Source organism: Phocoena phocoena, chromosome 1 (assembly GCF_963924675.1).
Source record: "Phocoena phocoena chromosome 1, mPhoPho1.1, whole genome shotgun sequence".
Lineage (NCBI taxonomy): Eukaryota > Metazoa > Chordata > Mammalia > Artiodactyla > Phocoenidae > Phocoena > Phocoena phocoena.
In genome coordinates, this window is record NC_089219.1 from 146,515,472 (window position 1) to 146,532,432 (window position 16,961).

Here is a 16,961-nt window from a genome sequence, read left to right on the forward strand (position 1 = left end):
AAGAACACATCCTGGAAAAAGTTTTAGATTATGCCAGAACTTAAGGTCCTTATGGAAAGAAGTGGTCTAAACTTCAAAATTAAAACTTAGCAATGGATTTAAGTCAATAGCTCGTTAACACTTTAGAGCCAAAGGTAGGGACTACCCAATATTTGGGGAATATACGACATCTCGAAATATAAACTAGGGCCTTTGATGTTGACCATTTCGTGAAATAGTTCTAAATGTGAGAATGTGAATGTGCAAACATTTAGCTTAAGTTCACCTAGTATAGCAATCTAAGAGATCTGTCCCTTTGCACAGGTCATGATTCCAATATGAAATCACTGTATCAAAAATATTAGTAATACATTGTTGAAATACTATCACTTGTAAAATATTCTTTGTAGGTGCTTAATGATTATGTGTTGAATTAAGAAGACTTGAAATTATTTGTTTCTTTATAAAAGGGGTCTCAGCATTTCAAGTTAACAGCACAATTGTGACAATATACTGATACATCTTTGGATAACACAGAGCAAATTCTTAAATTTATTTTATGAAATAATGTTGATGATTTAACCCTAAACCAAACCGAGAAGTACAGGTCAGCTGCAAGGAATACACAAATGCATCCAAATAGTACAATAGAGATTTATCAAGAAAACATCCTTTATATTAAATACAGACCATATTAATAAGTCTGACAGCAATTTAAAGTTCAGAACCTAAACACAAAAAGGGTACTGTAAATAAATGCTTCCATAATCACTATCTCCACATAACTGACAAAATATAATTCTCTTCTAAAGTCCCCAATGTAGGCAACTACTAGTTAAAAGCAGATAGCATTTAGAAAGATTAAAAAAAAAAATCAAAATTAACTCCATTTTCAAGGAACTTAAAGACACTGTACTTTAACAGATTAAATCCTCATTTATATGTAAAATTATTATTCCGATCCTCTTACTACCACAAGATGGCAAGTCAATGACCTTTAAGCAAGGACTTTGCACTAGGACCCTAAACTGTGTGTTAAAGAGTTAGCAGGTTCAGTACATTCTTTGTGGGTTCATATAATTGCTTTGCAATTGATTAAACTGCTTTCTTTTAAAGGAATATATTTAAATTCCTTTAGAAAAAAAAGCAAGAGTTTTTGAAAAAAGGGATATGCAGCTATAATTTCTTAAATATGCATTAAATGAACATATGTCAAAATCTGAAATGCAGGCTATCTATTCTTGCACTCCTAACATAGGAAAATGTTAAAAATTAAATTAAAAAGAGAAAAAGTCAAACATCCTTAACTTATGAAACTTAAGGAGTTTTCACAATTCCTAAGTCAATATTCCTGTACTAAGAGCCTTGACTATGAAGAGGCAGGAATATAAAGATTCTCAATAAAATAAATACAGTAAAAACAAAACAAAACCCCTCGCTATATAGAATACTTAATCTCTTTTCCTTTAATGAGATCATGTCGCTGAACGTATACTCTAGAAAGGAGGCTAACTGTAGGCTTTCTGTTGTATAACATTTCAGTTGCGTGAACTAAAAAGTTTCTTAGGCATCTACTTATGCTAGCCCACTGCCACAGAACTAGTTTGCAGCCTCAGTATCTAGGAAGGATTATTCTTTCTTCTTTTGCATCAGTCAGGTGAGCACTGGTATAATGATGGGGTGAAAAGTTACTGCAGCTCTGTCCAATTTAATCTTAGTGCAGTGAGGACTGTGAATCTGTCTGAATTCCGATAAGTGATGGTGGCTGTTGACCACCAACTGTGGACAACACTGGTCTTGGGTTTAGACGGGGTGGCATAGAATTAGCAGGGCGAATGAGAGGTGGTGGAGGCTGATTTAAAGTTGGCCGGGGCTGGATGAACCGAGCCTGCTGCTGGAGTGGAGGAGGCTGCCGGTGAAGAGCAGGGGCAGCAGGCAGTGTTGGACGAAGAAGTGGTGGAGGCTGGTTCAGAGTGGCAATGGGGGCTGTTGGTGTTGGAGTGGATGATGGGGCAGGAGGTGATGGACCCAGAGTCCGAGGAGCCTGTGGGGTCTGTGCCTAGAGGTGAAGAAACAAAAAAAATACACGTATGAGATGACAGTTCCTAATGAACTTAATACAATATAGTTTGGGCTGTCACAGGAAAAAACAAAACAAAACAAAAACATAACACCAGTGTTTTTTGGAAGCACAAGCTTCTTTTATTTTAAACAAAACAAAACAAAAAACCAAAAACCGAAAAAGCAACGAAGCTACCAAACAGGCATCTTTATTAGTAAACAGCTTAACACTGGAAATAAAAATAAGACTATGAAAGAACAATACACTCTCCATTCTTCAAGGATCAGAACTTAGCATGTCATTATGACTTAAGAGTCACGAGAGATGCACCACTGAGTAAGTGTATTGTCAACCTTTCATGCTCATTTAGCTAGTCCTCTGACAAATTAACCTTACAGAACACCACACAAAATGGTGATTCCTCAACTCATATTAGCTCAAATTCCAGACACAAACACACCTCCTCTTCTTCATCAGTGCTCTTCCCTGATGGCACATTAGAAGCACTTTTTGTCTCCTCCCCTAAAGTAGAAGCATCACCATTAGAAGCCTGGGTTCCTTGTTCTGCTTCCCACTCCTGCAATACCTCCTCTAAGTTAAACCGACGCCTGTAGTTTACAAAGAAGTTCTTCACTTGGCCAACAGTCTTGTTGCCAATTACATCTGCAATAGCTTGAAAATCTTTACCATATTTGCGGACACCTGGAAGGCAAAGTAAATAATACACCTGTGAAGGATCAATAAGGAGAGCTGTGTGTACTATACATCATGCACACACACAAGATACCAGCAATGAAAATCCTTTCTGATAAACTCTGCTCATTTCTCAATTCTGAGATAGAGGCTAAGGTATCAGGGTCACAGATGAAAACTATCAATTATGTCATTTCATCGAGCCAGCCACTTGCCTTCAACTGAACAATCAGAAACTTACCATTTTTTACATACTCAGTTATTTTCTCCAATCCTCTCTTGAACTCTCAAATACAGTCCATTTATTGTAAAGCATTGAATTCTTTGTTCCATCCTCAATTCCACATTCATTTATTTCCCTAGTAGCCAGTCACCTAAATTTGAGCAACACCGTTTGTAAACAAAACTGGATGGGAACGAACCATCTCTTTTATCCCCTCAATGGACTGAGTGAGTAGTCTTAGGGTTCCCCCATTAAGAAAAGCATTGTAATTTTGGTCTTAACACCAACTTCAACATAATTACTTGCCTATCTTACCAGGTACCAATGAAGAGAAATGAGATAAGAATTTAAACATAAAAAGCAGGAGAATCATCACAATCTGATGGACGAAAAAAGGGGAAACAATTTTTCAGAGTTTGTTGGATTTTAACTCACCTAACAGTTCTAAGGACTGTATATATGAAGGATTCCTGGATATGCTCTGTAGCCTAAAGAATTAGGGTATAATAGTGACTACTTGTAGATACTTGTGCTTATCATCACTACCTTAAATTTAAGAAGGATTGTACATTCAGTTATTAAAAAACCTAACTTCCATAAAATTATGGAAATTTTATTAAATGAGGGATAATATTTGATTTATGAACTTGAGATAGTCAATTATGCTACAGAGTTTAAAGTGAGTTTATATACTCAGATGGACAATAATTTGCTCTTAAGGGAATTCTAAAAGAAATTCACTGACTCATTCTAGAAAGAGATGCACTTAGCTCAAAATATAAAAGCTGTCAAAATTTTTAATTTACAGTTTGATAACTGCTTTTTAAAATACCAGAAAACAGTAACTCATTAATTAGAGATGAGAAAGGAGAAAAAAAATATTAATGGCTATGATATTAAAGTCTGTAGTTTAACCTAAGCAGCCAGAAATACAGGAATTTAGATAAACTTAACATGTATACAATCACACATAAGAGAATAATATAAGGACATATTAATACCGCAGCAGAAATGCTAGACATATTCTTACTGATAGCTATTTGGGTGATACACCTATTACCTAAAGCACCAGCATGATGTAACTCCTGTTCTTAAATTCTGTGCTTATTTTTTATTGAAAACTTGGGAGTAAGTATCTCTTGCTACATTCAACTTGCTAGGCTTGACTCTATGGGGAGTTCCTTTCTCTTAGAGCATTTTGGGTAGGAGGCCTGACATTATTAAGCTATAACCATATCCCATTGTTAATACAGAGTTTTGGGTTTATAAACTATGCTCATTTGCTCTGTTCTCAAAGGGAAAGACATATGCATGACAACAAAGTAATAATGATACTTAAACACTACTGATAATATTTTATTGTCTATTCTTTCACAATATAAATGAATTTATATTCTCTTAAATCCATGAGCTGATTTCCAGTTTGAACTTCATAACTGAGTATAAATTCTAATGGTGACTAGGTTCCACCAAGGGTTTATCTGGCAACAAGAACCCAAGGTCATTTCGTATGAAGAATTACTGCTGCATACGCAAGTACTTCTCTACTACTTGTACTTTGGAAAACAGCAACTCAACTTGAGATGACTGCACTGAAAAACAGATACTAATAGGAAATCACACACAGTGTTCTACCAGTGTACTAATTTTCATAATGGATATTTAATTTACATTCTAGAAATGTCCAATGCTACTGAATACGTGAGCTTAGAAATGAAAACCTTAAATAAATCTAGGATTAGATCTGCTATATTCTTAGCAAGAAGTCACATTAAGAGTAACTCTTGACTCCGAGTCTGACAATATTACAACCCTCCGAACACCCATTTGTTTAGCAAAATATACTCTAAAACCTACCACTAAGCTGTCCCCAAGTCTAACTCCACTATATAACTGTCCCCTCTTCTTCTGACTCTATTTTTTTTTTTTTTTTTGGTCTTCCACTTTATTTTCTCTTGCTCGATAGACCTTGTCACTAATATTGCTGCATTTCCAGAATTGCATGCCCCCAAACCAAAACTACTTCCTATAGGAACTTTAGTTTACCCAGACACTTTGGATTTTCTTCAGTTCACCTAGGTTCTGAGTCACCTAGGTAAGTTTATCATTAACTTGTGTATGCTAGTCTCGTATCAACTTTGCAAAGTCTTAAGGCTCAGACCACACTGTAGACTTCTGTAGTCTGGCTAAGGATCTCAATCATGTCCTGAGAATAAGTGGGTCCAGATATTAATGTCTTTAACCTGCAGGATGGCTGGGCCGGGTCTGGAAGAGCTAGAGCTCCTTGGCAGTCTCCTCTGGACAAACAGTAGCCTCATCTGTCTGCCCCAGTGTGTTATGAAATTTTTCATAATTTTCTCTGTGTTCCATGATGTGAAAAACGTTGGAAAGTACTGTCCTATGGAATACAAAGTACCACCAGCATTACTACAACGCAGAGTACAGAGGAAGTGCTCAGGAAATACGACTGATTTTTCTCCTCCATAGGGCTTCATTCTATTATTCTTCCCAAGCTACAAGAGTCACATATGGCTGACTTCTTTATCACTTTCACATTCCCAGTGACGTTGCACGTTTTGGCTAGAAGGTGGAATTCTTAAGCTCTGTACTATGGCTGATAACTAGTCAAACTCTAGTGAAACACCAAATGAAGACTTAATGGGACTGACTCCTTCCGATGAATCCCCAGGTAAGCTTCTGGAGGTCAGCCTCGCAAGGTAGTGGTGCTGAGCAACCATCTTTAACAACCTATGATATCAGAGCTACTTTGTTACAACTCGTACCTGAGGAAAGGGTGGTCCATTCTTTTTCCACAGTTTATAAAAAACGAGGTCCATCATATCTCATATTATATCCCTCATAAGAATTGGTGCTAGAATGACTTAGGATGTTCTTACTACAAAACTTGAAATTTCTCCTTCATTTTCATCATTAAATACTGCAGGTATGAGAATTTTGCTATGCTTTAAAGAATGTTCACCTTGATAATAATTCTAGGCACAAAAAACACATAAAATGGGAATGCTAATATTAATGACCTTGAAAACCCAAATTTGTATTCTAATGAAGGATCAACTTCTCATGGATTTCTTCAATAAACAGATTTTTTTTTTTTTTTTTCTGGTACGCGGGCCTCTCACTGTTGTGGCCTCCCCCGTTGCGGAGCACAGGCTCCGGATGCGCAGGCTCAGCGGCCATGGCTCACGGGCCTAGCCGCTCCGCGGCATATGGGATCTTCCCGGACCGGGGCACGAACCCGTGTCCCCTGCATTGGCAGGCGGACTCTCAACCACTGCGCCACCAGGGAAGCCCAAAAAACAGATTTTTATGGTCTGAATTATATCCCATATCACAGGCTGAATCAATAAAGTAATACTGTGAGACAATAAGATAGTACAACTATTCCTAATTAGTAACTCTATTTCCTTATGTGAAATACTATCTCTATCACTTTTGATTGACAATTCACTAAAGGTATCATAAAGTAAACAAGTTAAATCATCTAATCACTCATTATCTCATTATGAAATAACAAATAAATGTAGAATACTTTTTAAATCTCTCTAAAACAAAACAAAAAAAAGATTAAATCTCTCTCACTCCTCCTGAAGATATAAAAGGCTTAGGTCCATCTGAACCATGGTTTTAAATTAAATTTGTGACCTTTAGGGCAAGAGGTCAGTTTTCAAAGGTGAGTGGGAAAAAACTTAAGAGAACCCCAGAAGAGGGAAATTAAATATTTCCCAGGGAGAGGAAAAAACTGTTTTCAGTAAAATTTCTAAATTTCATTTCAAAGTTACAGTGAAACAACATGGCTTCTACACTGGCAGATGAAACCGTATAATCTTTATAATATATACTTTTAAAGTTTTGTTTGGGAATTAATATAAAAATATAACTCATTAGGATATTGTGTTATCATTATTTTATTTTCCAACCAGTGTTCTATATTACCCAACCAAAAAACAATTTGTATTTTTAGAGCTTTGGGTAGCAAAATAGTAAGTTCAGGAGCATTTGTAATATGGTGTTTCCCAATTCTGGACATGGTATTTAGACGTTTTTTTTACGTTGACAGAAAGGATATCATAAATCTGCTTTCAGTACGTTTAAAAAGTTATTTTTAAAATCTTATTTTGGACTCCAAAAAAAACCCAAAGCCGATATTACAGTGACAAGCTACTTCTAGATATAGGTAATGAAAATTCGGGGGATACTTTTTCCTGCTTCTTGCACAAATGTCTTAAAGTGAGCATGTACTTAGTATAATTGGGAAATATTAATTTTTCAAAAATCTATTTTTGAAGTAAGAATACAGTGACATCTAGAAACTCCAAGGATATGGTTCTTTCCTACCAATAAGAGGTTAATTTTAAACTCAAACCATTCAGGAACATGCATTTCTTTTCACCTCCTGTAAATCTTGTCAAGAATTCCTAGTAAAGAAGGTAAAAAAGATATCAACAGCAGTGGGACAGTGATTGGTGCATCTGGGCAATGGCTAAAAGTCAAAATCATATATTCTCTTTCCAATGTCTAGCCTTTCTCTTCTGAAGCTTCCCATCTTCTTGCTACAAGTTAAATTCCATCCCAAAAATGCTGGGAATTTTGAATCATTAATTATCTGAAGCAAGTGCATCAGAGGGTTGACAATTATACTTTTGGGCCTCCATTCTTGTGATATCAGTTATAACAGAAGAAACTCTCTAATGCAAACAGATAACTTTGAGATGGAAATGTATGAATCTATCTCCACCTCCTTTTGATCATTCATGTACTGAGGATCATGTAAGGATCGTTACAATCCTTATGCCTTAATCAATAGCCAAATCTCTTCCCCACACACACCCTTTAGGGACCATTCTAGCTTTTTTTAAAGTAGGAGATAAAATTAGGAAGAATACAATTTCTAGACTTGCAACTTCATTGCTCCTAAAAAGGAATGAATGTATAAACTATAGGGAGAGAAGGTAAAATTTAACTGTAAGCATAACTCACTTGAACACAGTTCTGTCATTTCCTATTTTATATGAGAAGGCAAGTAATATATAAAAAAAAAACAACCTAAAAATTAAAGTTGATGCCTTGATAAAATTAGAAAAATTTTTTGTTGTTTATCTTAATATAGCACAAATATTGTAGTTGGGAAGCATATTTTTTTGTTTGTTTTTTACCACTAATGACTAAGAAATGAATACATTTAAGAGGAGACATAAAATAAAAATGTCAAATGTTGTATACCATGCTTCTGCTCCTATACACTTTAAAAAGCAGATGTTTTGCACTATCATTTAAATGTATTGTTACTTTTTGAAAACAGATAATAATTGTTCCATTTTACATGAAAAAAATACACCTAGAATCTAATTCTTTTCTTAATAAGGAATGTTTATCATATGAATATCAAGACTGATTTTAGGATAATTTCTAAAAGCACCATAGATTAGAAAAAAATATTTATATATATGACATAAGCTACAAACAGGGGTATTTCACCATTAACACAAATATGTGAAGACTATAACTGGTCTTACTGTAAACTAATTTGTTATAATAGAAAATTTAGATACTCAAAGCTGAAACAGATTACAGAAATTGTAGAAATACCATTCTTGGTAAGTATTTTAAGAGGATTAAATTAAATTAAAGCAGCATTTATAATATCCCACTTGGGGACTCTCGAAGAATGCTACTGAAGTTATAACATAGTTAGAATAAAATCAACATAATAAAGTGATAGATTACACAAGTAAAAGCAGACATTCCTATCTGGTCTGAGCATGATTTCCCCCCCTTCCAAATAAGGGAGAAAGAAGGGGAAATGGCTTATTTATTTATTTAAATATTTGTTGTTAAAATATTTATTTACAATTTAAATGGCTAGTACTTAGTTAACAACAATATGAGCAGATGGAAGTGGGAAATATATATTTAAGCCCTAGGAAATGATCTTAATATACTTATTTGGTTTTCAGAATTACAACAAAAAGTTTATTTAATAGTAGAGTTATAAATCTCACTTGTGACACTAGAGTCAACATTTCTCTCTCTAGGTCACTGTAATGGTCAACTATGAGCAAGATAAAATAAAGCATTTAACAAATGAATGTCAAATCAGAATCTATATGTAAAATGTCTTGAATAGACAGTTCTATATAAATTAAAACATGTTAGTATCAAAACATAAATGATTTGAAACTGAAGTGGCCAGAAGAATAATATCATATAAAGGCTTATCATAAATAAAGATTAAAAAGAAGAAGAAAAAACCAAAAACAATTACCTGCTAAGATAAGTACTTCTGGATTACACATGTTAAAATAAAAAGTGCAATTATGTACCTTAACCACACTGAGACTCAGGTACAGGTGACATTACTATACGATTATACTGTTTATAAGACACACTTTTGAGTATTATATAAATACATGGGCACATGAAGCAAAGATGGTACTTTTTAATTCTCCCTAAAATAACTATTTTGGACACAAATAGCTTAGCTTTGTTTTATTTTATATAACAAAAACAAAAACAAAACCCAAAACAAAACCCAAAAAACCCTAGAAACTCAAAGTGAAAATAAAAATTTCCCACACAGAGTCAAAATAAATATTTAAATAAAAATGAAGACATTAACATACTAAGAGAGTGCTTTCAAAATCCTAAGAACATGAATCTTTCCATACAAATTGCTCCATTAGTGTAATTTATTTAAGGACTACTTTTTAAACAAGCATAAAAATATGACACTGAATATCCCTCAGGAGAGAGGAAATGTTTGATTATTTCTATAAATACTCCATTCTTTTAATATCTATAAGCTGAAATAATGTCCACATATATAGCTCAACTCCATATGTAAATCTTTCCATTGTCCTTCTCTTGAATGCAGCTTTTCATAATATCCAGCTCAGCCATAAGATTCAATGGATCCTACCACTTAAAGGAGTACTGCAGAACAGTATCAAATCCTGATTTTGTACATATAGAGAAAGATTAACCCAGACTTCCTAGCCGATTCTCTTAAGAAAACCATTTCACTGGGATAATTTCTTATATGAAGAGTACAGGATTAGTATACTAACCTTTAAGCAATGAAATACTGGAAGACGGGGTTAAATTCTATAGGCTACTCTGATGAAGGGAAACAGTCAAACCATCAGTCAAACCAACACCTACTCAAATAACTATGTTAGAGCCATAAGACATAATCCTAAATAAATATGAGACAGCCATTGAAAATACTGATTTTTTAATCAAAAATTTAAATTGTCAGTTTTTAGTTTTAAAACAGCTATTATTGAACATTATAAACTAATTAAACTTTGTTCTGACTCATTCAGAAACTTAATTCTACAATTACAGATGTGCTCAATGCACATCCAGCACCCTGCCTCCATCAAATCAAGTATTTCTATTTACGAAATGACTGTATACCAAAGGGAAGGCTGACATTATCCTGTTGGCACCCTCCTGTGACATTTTCAAGTCACACTGGGTGAGTAATTCTTACTCTAATTCAAACTGCAGAGTCATCTATTAATCAATCTTTAACTACATTATTCTCATATCCGAATGATACTTGCACAACATTTTTGAGTTAAATATTTTCCCTATGTTTGAATCCTTGGAACTATTTTTAAAGGTATATGTTTCACTGGGGCCCAACCCTCTTATAGTAGTTAACCTAGACAGAAAAGCTATTAGTACTCAATACAGAGGGCTCAGCCAGGAAGAAACAAATTGTAAACCAAACTTAAATCACACAATCAGTCCTGCAGATAGTTCATCTTGAAAGGGAAAAAAATCTACAACACTGAATTAAAACATACAATATGCCCTTCTTTAAGTAATTCAAATACAAGAAAATCCAAGATTATAGTGCTTCCAAGTTGCCCATGGGTATTCATATTACAAAAAGTTTTCTGCCATACAATTCATACAACAAAGCATTCTTATAAATAGTGCATTTAAAATTGTATGTGTATATACATATATCTTAAGTCTCTCTTTTGTATAAATAGATATATTTAAAGTCAGGTTTTGAAGCATTCAGTGGCATATCTCTTAAGTAAGTTATGGTACACTGAAGGTAAAGCATATCATTAATATTTTCAGTACCTGACATTTATCAAATACAGAGTAATCAGGGAAACCAGAAACAGAGATTAGTTTATGCTTTGAGTAATGAGTTATTGACTGATACAGTAAGAATGAACCCAACTGCAGGAATACTGAAGTAGAGGCACGGAGAGGCCATGACTTGTTCAAGCTTGTCACCACCATCATTTATTTAGTGCTGAGAATGCATTACATGCTGTTCAGGACCCAAAATGCACACAGGCTCAGTATGTCACATCCACAAGTGCAAAACAGAATTCATGGTCACCAGGACTTTGTGGTGAACACAAGACCCCTTTCTTGATCCATTTCTAAAGGAAGGGAAGAACTATGGTAGTCACCTTTCACGACAAGTTAAATAATTATTAACAACAGTAACTGCTTATCTTTAATATACCTTGCACTGCTAGAAGCTGCTCCTCTGTGGTCCAACGGGCATTAATTTTCTGATTTGACTACAAAATTAAAGAGAAGTTTCCTAATGAGGATATGAAGACAGACATTTTTCCAAAGTGCTTATTTTTTTTAAACTTTTCACCAAATCACAGACAAGAGATTACTAAAACTCTGATTTATGAGGATTTCATTTTTATAAGAATTAAAAAATATATTCTGAATTACCTTTTACCAACACAAAAAGATAATGAAAGGGAAATGTACCATTTTGGGAGAATGAACAACATTCGCACTTATACTCTAGGCAGAGATATCAAAACTGAGAAAATCTATTAATCGCCTATTTTCCAACTACAATGTTCCTATCATACGTTGCAGATGTTAATTTTAGCCTAGTTTTAAACATTTAAGAGACTTCGCTTTCTTCAGAGAAGGATCTGTGACTCTCTCTAAAATTTCTTCTCCTTCATATTTAGATTAAACCTATCCTTACTCCATCAAAAACAGTGTTGCATAAATTACCATAAAACTGTAGATCAGGCCTATGCCCTAAAATACTTCATTTCTAAAGCAGAGAGTGACCCACTATAAGAATAGATTTTCCCTGCAAGACCTCCTACATTCTTTCCAGTATTTTTGTTTAACAAATTTCTAAGTTTAAGATTTTTACTATGGCAGCATTACAATATCAATTAAACAGCTAACCACATTTCACTAGTGTATACGCACTGCTGAGTAATCAAGAACCTTTGGCAGTAGATGGAGGGACAGAAATAAGTATACCGGCTTACAGAGGTTTGCAGTAGAAACTGCCCAGATAAAGTGGCCAATGTAATACACGCACATGCTGGGCAAAACAGTAACAAAGGCTTCCTCTGAGAAGGGTGTTTAGGGTTTATCTCACTTGTAGTCTTAGCAATAAGAGTTTCCACAATACACAGCGGTTCTGGGTAACACCAACTTTCTCACCATGAGTGAAGAGGTATAAGCAAGCATTTGGAAGAAAGAATGAAACAAAAATTCAAAAAAAAAATTAGGAGAGAAGAAAGAAAAAAGTAAAAAAAAAACACCTATAGTAAAGGAGGAAAAAACGTAAAACACAAAGCACTGAATTCCAGATGATGAGATTATAAAGGGATAGCAAGGCAGGCCAGGCAAAGCCTGGATAAGCCTGCAGATTAGGATACTGGTGATAAGGTAAAGGAATAACAGTAAACAGGCAACGAGAAAGAGGGGAAATAGGACATACAGAAGCAGTAGTAAGGGTGAACCAAGGCTAAAAAAGTGAAAAGGAAAAGGAGATGACAGAGGAAAAACTAGCAGTTAATCCCCCAAGAGGAGTAACAAGAATGAAGTAGGAGCTAATATTTGAGTTAATACCCAGGCAATCTGATGCTACCGTGGCTGTGACAGGTAGACAGAAGAGGCCCTTGGTACCCAAGGATAATTGGTACTGGAACCTATTTAAAACAGGTCCAAATATTTCAGAGTAAATGGTTAAAAAATAAAGGGTTGATTGTAACTTGATCTGAAATATGAAACTAAAACTTAGGAAAATTAGCTCATTAAAAAATAGTCACTGATTCCACTTACATGCTTTAATTTTATTTTTTGGCATACCTCTTCTGACTATACAATAGTATAACATTCTCTAGCTTTGCAATTTACAACATGAGCATAGCATATAGGCCATTTTTGTTTTGAAGACTTCAACAAATTTCTCTTAATTCTTTGAAACCCCTCTTAATTCTTTGTTACTCAAATTATTCTTTTTTAAAGTGCTTGTCTCAGTCACCATCCTCTTTTTTTCCATTGTTAATTCTGCTAGATACCCATTTGTCAACAATTTTGCAAATGATTAAAGTCATTCTCGTGTACTTTCATAGACTTCATGAAGTTTCACATCTTTTGCAAGGCTTACAATTTCATTTTGTATTTGCATTGTATTAGCAAGAGAGTAACAGAGAAGGATGTTGCTGTGATGGACGGGAAGGACAACAGCTAGAGTTAATTAGGGAGAATTGGTGAATAGAGCCTAATTTTATAGGTGCTCAATTCATTAGTGAATATTTTCTTATTTGGCAACTTTTGCTTCTCCATGTATCCCTTAGATTAATGAACATTTGGATACTAAGGATCTCTTGTAATACTACATTGCAAGCTGTTCTTAGGATTAAAGTTAGGATACATGTAGAGCAGATAGCACAGTGCCTTAGCAGCAGAAATTGATCAATCGACGTTTGTTAAACCTGAAAGGCATAAACTGGAGGAAAAGGTGTCATTAGTGAAAAGAGAATAAAAGGTGAAAGAGAAATAACAAGCACTATGAAGACTTATTTATCAGTTTACAAGCATATCAGGAGATGGGATGAAGATGAATAACTATTATTAAAATTAAAAAGTACAGAGTATATTGGGGATTCAAAGATGAGAGGGAAAAGTCAAAATGATTAGAATAGGGAAAATGGAAAGTTGAAGGGACTGGAGTCTGAGATGGGTTTAAGAATAGGAGAAGTTTCTGAAAGGCAAAAATGAGGAGAAGGCATACCATGACAGGGAACAAGAGGATTTTTGCCAGGAAGAAGTGATAAATAAGCCTGGAAGGTTGGTGATACTTAACTAAACCAAAATACGGTAAGGACCACTTTTGGAACTGCCATAAAAACCAAGGTTGATGAGTTCCTACTAGATTTAATAAGCAATTGTGCTGGGCGGGGGGTGGGGCGGTAAGGAGCAAGGGGAGAAGGGTAGGATTATGAGCAGAGTAAGACTTTAAGCCTAGAAAGCTGGGAGAAGGGTGATGCTGTTAAGGATTTAGGATTTGGGAGATGTGGGAAGGCAAGGCTAAGGTGAGGAATTTAACTTGGGATACACTGAAAAAAGGTATTAGGCAGGAGGCTAATACAGATTCATCTATTCAAACACTTTTTTTTTAAGTGTCTGGAAAATGTTTATGAGGGAAAACAATGGAGTCATCTTACTAAAAGCAGCCTGTGAATTTTTTCGTTTTTTCCTTCCAAAATTACTCTTGAAATGTTCTTACAAAGGTAGCCACGGAGACAGGCACAGTCTCTCAAAAAGTCCACATAGCCAATTATTCCTCCAGCATTGGAATGGGCCACTAGTTTCTCAGTTAAATCCCAGATGAAGCCTGTGGCTCGAATTTAGGATAGTACTGAATGAAAAATATAAATACTTATTTAAATACTAGAATATCGCTCAGTTCAAGGAAATGCTCAGGAGGCATATGGAAGCTAAAGCTGACTAAAGGAATGGTGGATTTACAGTTTCCAGCTCATAACTGCTCACTCTGGGGTATACACTCAATAAATGGAGTTTAGGCAGAATTGCCAGTACTACTGCATTCGCTATTACTAAACATACTCTTTTTTATTTGGCTGATAGCTATGGTTGAATTTATGTCATTTAAATGTACATATGATATGACTTTAATATAGCAAAGTGATGAGACTGTATATTTCCAAACAGAAGAGAAATGCATTCTGAGGATAAAAATTTGGAGAATGTCTTTATTTATGTAGAGAAAGAAAAATTACGGCTGAGAAGGGAAAATAATAGTTATAAAAGAGAACATAACTTCTCAAAAGTTAGAGGAAGAAGGAGGTCATCACTATGTGAAGGGCTCAGAAAAAGGCAAGGGAAATGAGTTAGAGCTGTGGAATTTGGTCATTAGCACCAATATTAATCTTTAAGAAGATGCTTCAGTGGAAAAATGCAGAGGGGGAGTTGAAACTGTATGGAATTTAAAAGTCTATGTGTTACAAAATGGAAACAGTGGAAGAAAGGGAACATTATAGGAGAAAGAGAATCAACATTTAAAAAATACAAAGGATTCCTTTAAGTTACTGATTTTTATATTTTAGACCCAAGAAACTTTGGTAGCGATTTGTTTAACTTAAGGAAAGGACAACTAGTCTATATCTAGGAATCTAAAACTGTGTGGTAGTAATGGTGAGCTATGAGGTACCACTGAACTATGAGGTACCACTGGGGTTTGCAGCAAACCCCAGTCTGAAATACTGTTGTTTTAAAAATAATAAAATATTAATATAAAACAATCCAGTATATAATAGTAACGATGATAATGTAGAAGGCCCCAAAGAGCCATCGAGAACAATCTATGACATCCTTAGTGAATTCAGCATCTTTACTACATCCTTCCCCTGCTAAACTGTCTTCACATCTCTCCCATTTTTGTCAGTAGTGGATTCATACTACCTCTACCTCTGACCTGGAAGAGTTAGAAAAGGTCACCGCTACTCTGTGTTAAAAATTCCATCCAACATCCATAATGAAAGGATGTCACACACCTATGCATGAAAATACCCAGACTGGGAAATTTTTAGCTTCAAAAAGCACTCTTTATTCAGTTTCTTCCTTCCTAGATTCATTAATCTCCTTGCCCCCCACTTACCTCCTCCCACAACAAATCAAAGCATAACCAAACATACCACCGCTCCCCACAACACTCTCACATACTTTCCAGGAGATACAGTAACCTCTACTTTGCAATGTTCTCTAGATTTATCACTTGCTGTCCATTCCTACAACTAATACCTGACACTACCCAGTACCCGTTTACCATTTACTTTATCACTCACATGCTTGGCATTTTAGCAGCTCTAAAGTTTCTAATGTATCTTGTAAAACACTGCCAGGATACCTTTTCCAAAATAAAAATTTTGCATTACATCCTTCCTAAATTGAAGAAGCTATAGGGCCTTTCCACTTGACTTAATTTAAGAGGCAAACTTCTCTTCCTAGCTTTCACAAAGACTTTGTTTTCACAGTGTTCTTGCCCACTGACCTCTATCACAAAGAAGTCCCTGTTAAACTCAACCTTATTAACATCTCTCATATACCCTGTGCATTCATCCTCTGCAACCAAGTCTGCCTTCCCAAGTAGACAATATGCTTCTTGAAAAAACATTGTTTTATACTTCCACTGAATTCTCAATAGTAATTAGCACAATAATGAGCACATAAGAAGTGCTCAGGGAATATCCAGTGCTTTTATTTTTCCCCACTGTATTTATATTTTGAATGTACTGCTCAACACCAAACCATTGTTCACGTTATTCCCTTCACCTGCCCTTTTTGTATGTGCAAAACTCCTACTCATCCTTCAAACTTCAGCTGAAACTTCCCCCTCTAGGAAGTCCTCCCTGATTACCCTAGCTGGAATGAATAATAGCCACTTATTTTCCTAAGATCTTTACTTATAAATCTATAACTTTAATCAGTTTGTCTTATAATATCTAGACTATAAATTCTTCTTTTAAGAAGTAGATGGAAAAAATCTATCCTTCCTCCTTTTTAGGTGTCGCCTCTTCCCCCCACACACACTGCCTAATGCAGTGCCTTACATGAAACAGGTGATCATAAATACTTAGGGAAGTGAATGGACTTTCTTCACCAATATTTTCCCTAAATCAGTGAAAATAACAAATACAACCAAATGAATAA

The 16,961-nt window shown here is 35.0% G+C and overlaps 1 protein-coding gene across 3 annotated transcripts in view; it reads right to left on the reverse strand.

The window, feature by feature from the left end:
- Nucleotides 1-1,221: 1,221 nt before the first annotated feature.
- The window catches only part of RCOR3 (REST corepressor 3), a 48,605-nt gene continuing 32,865 nt past the window's right edge, over nt 1,222-16,961 (reverse strand). For 2 of the 3 annotated variants that reach the window (XM_065880012.1, XM_065880011.1), the window contains exons 10-12: nt 11,476-11,533; nt 2,502-2,743; nt 1,222-2,038 (exon numbers count right to left, since the gene is read on the reverse strand). In XM_065880012.1, coding sequence (XP_065736084.1) covers nt 1,694-2,038; nt 2,502-2,743; nt 11,476-11,533 — 645 coding nt within the window. In that variant the 3' untranslated portion in view covers nt 1,222-1,693. The remainder of the gene's footprint in view (nt 2,039-2,501; nt 2,744-11,475; nt 11,534-16,961) is intronic. The other variant, XM_065880014.1, reaches the window with a different exon arrangement.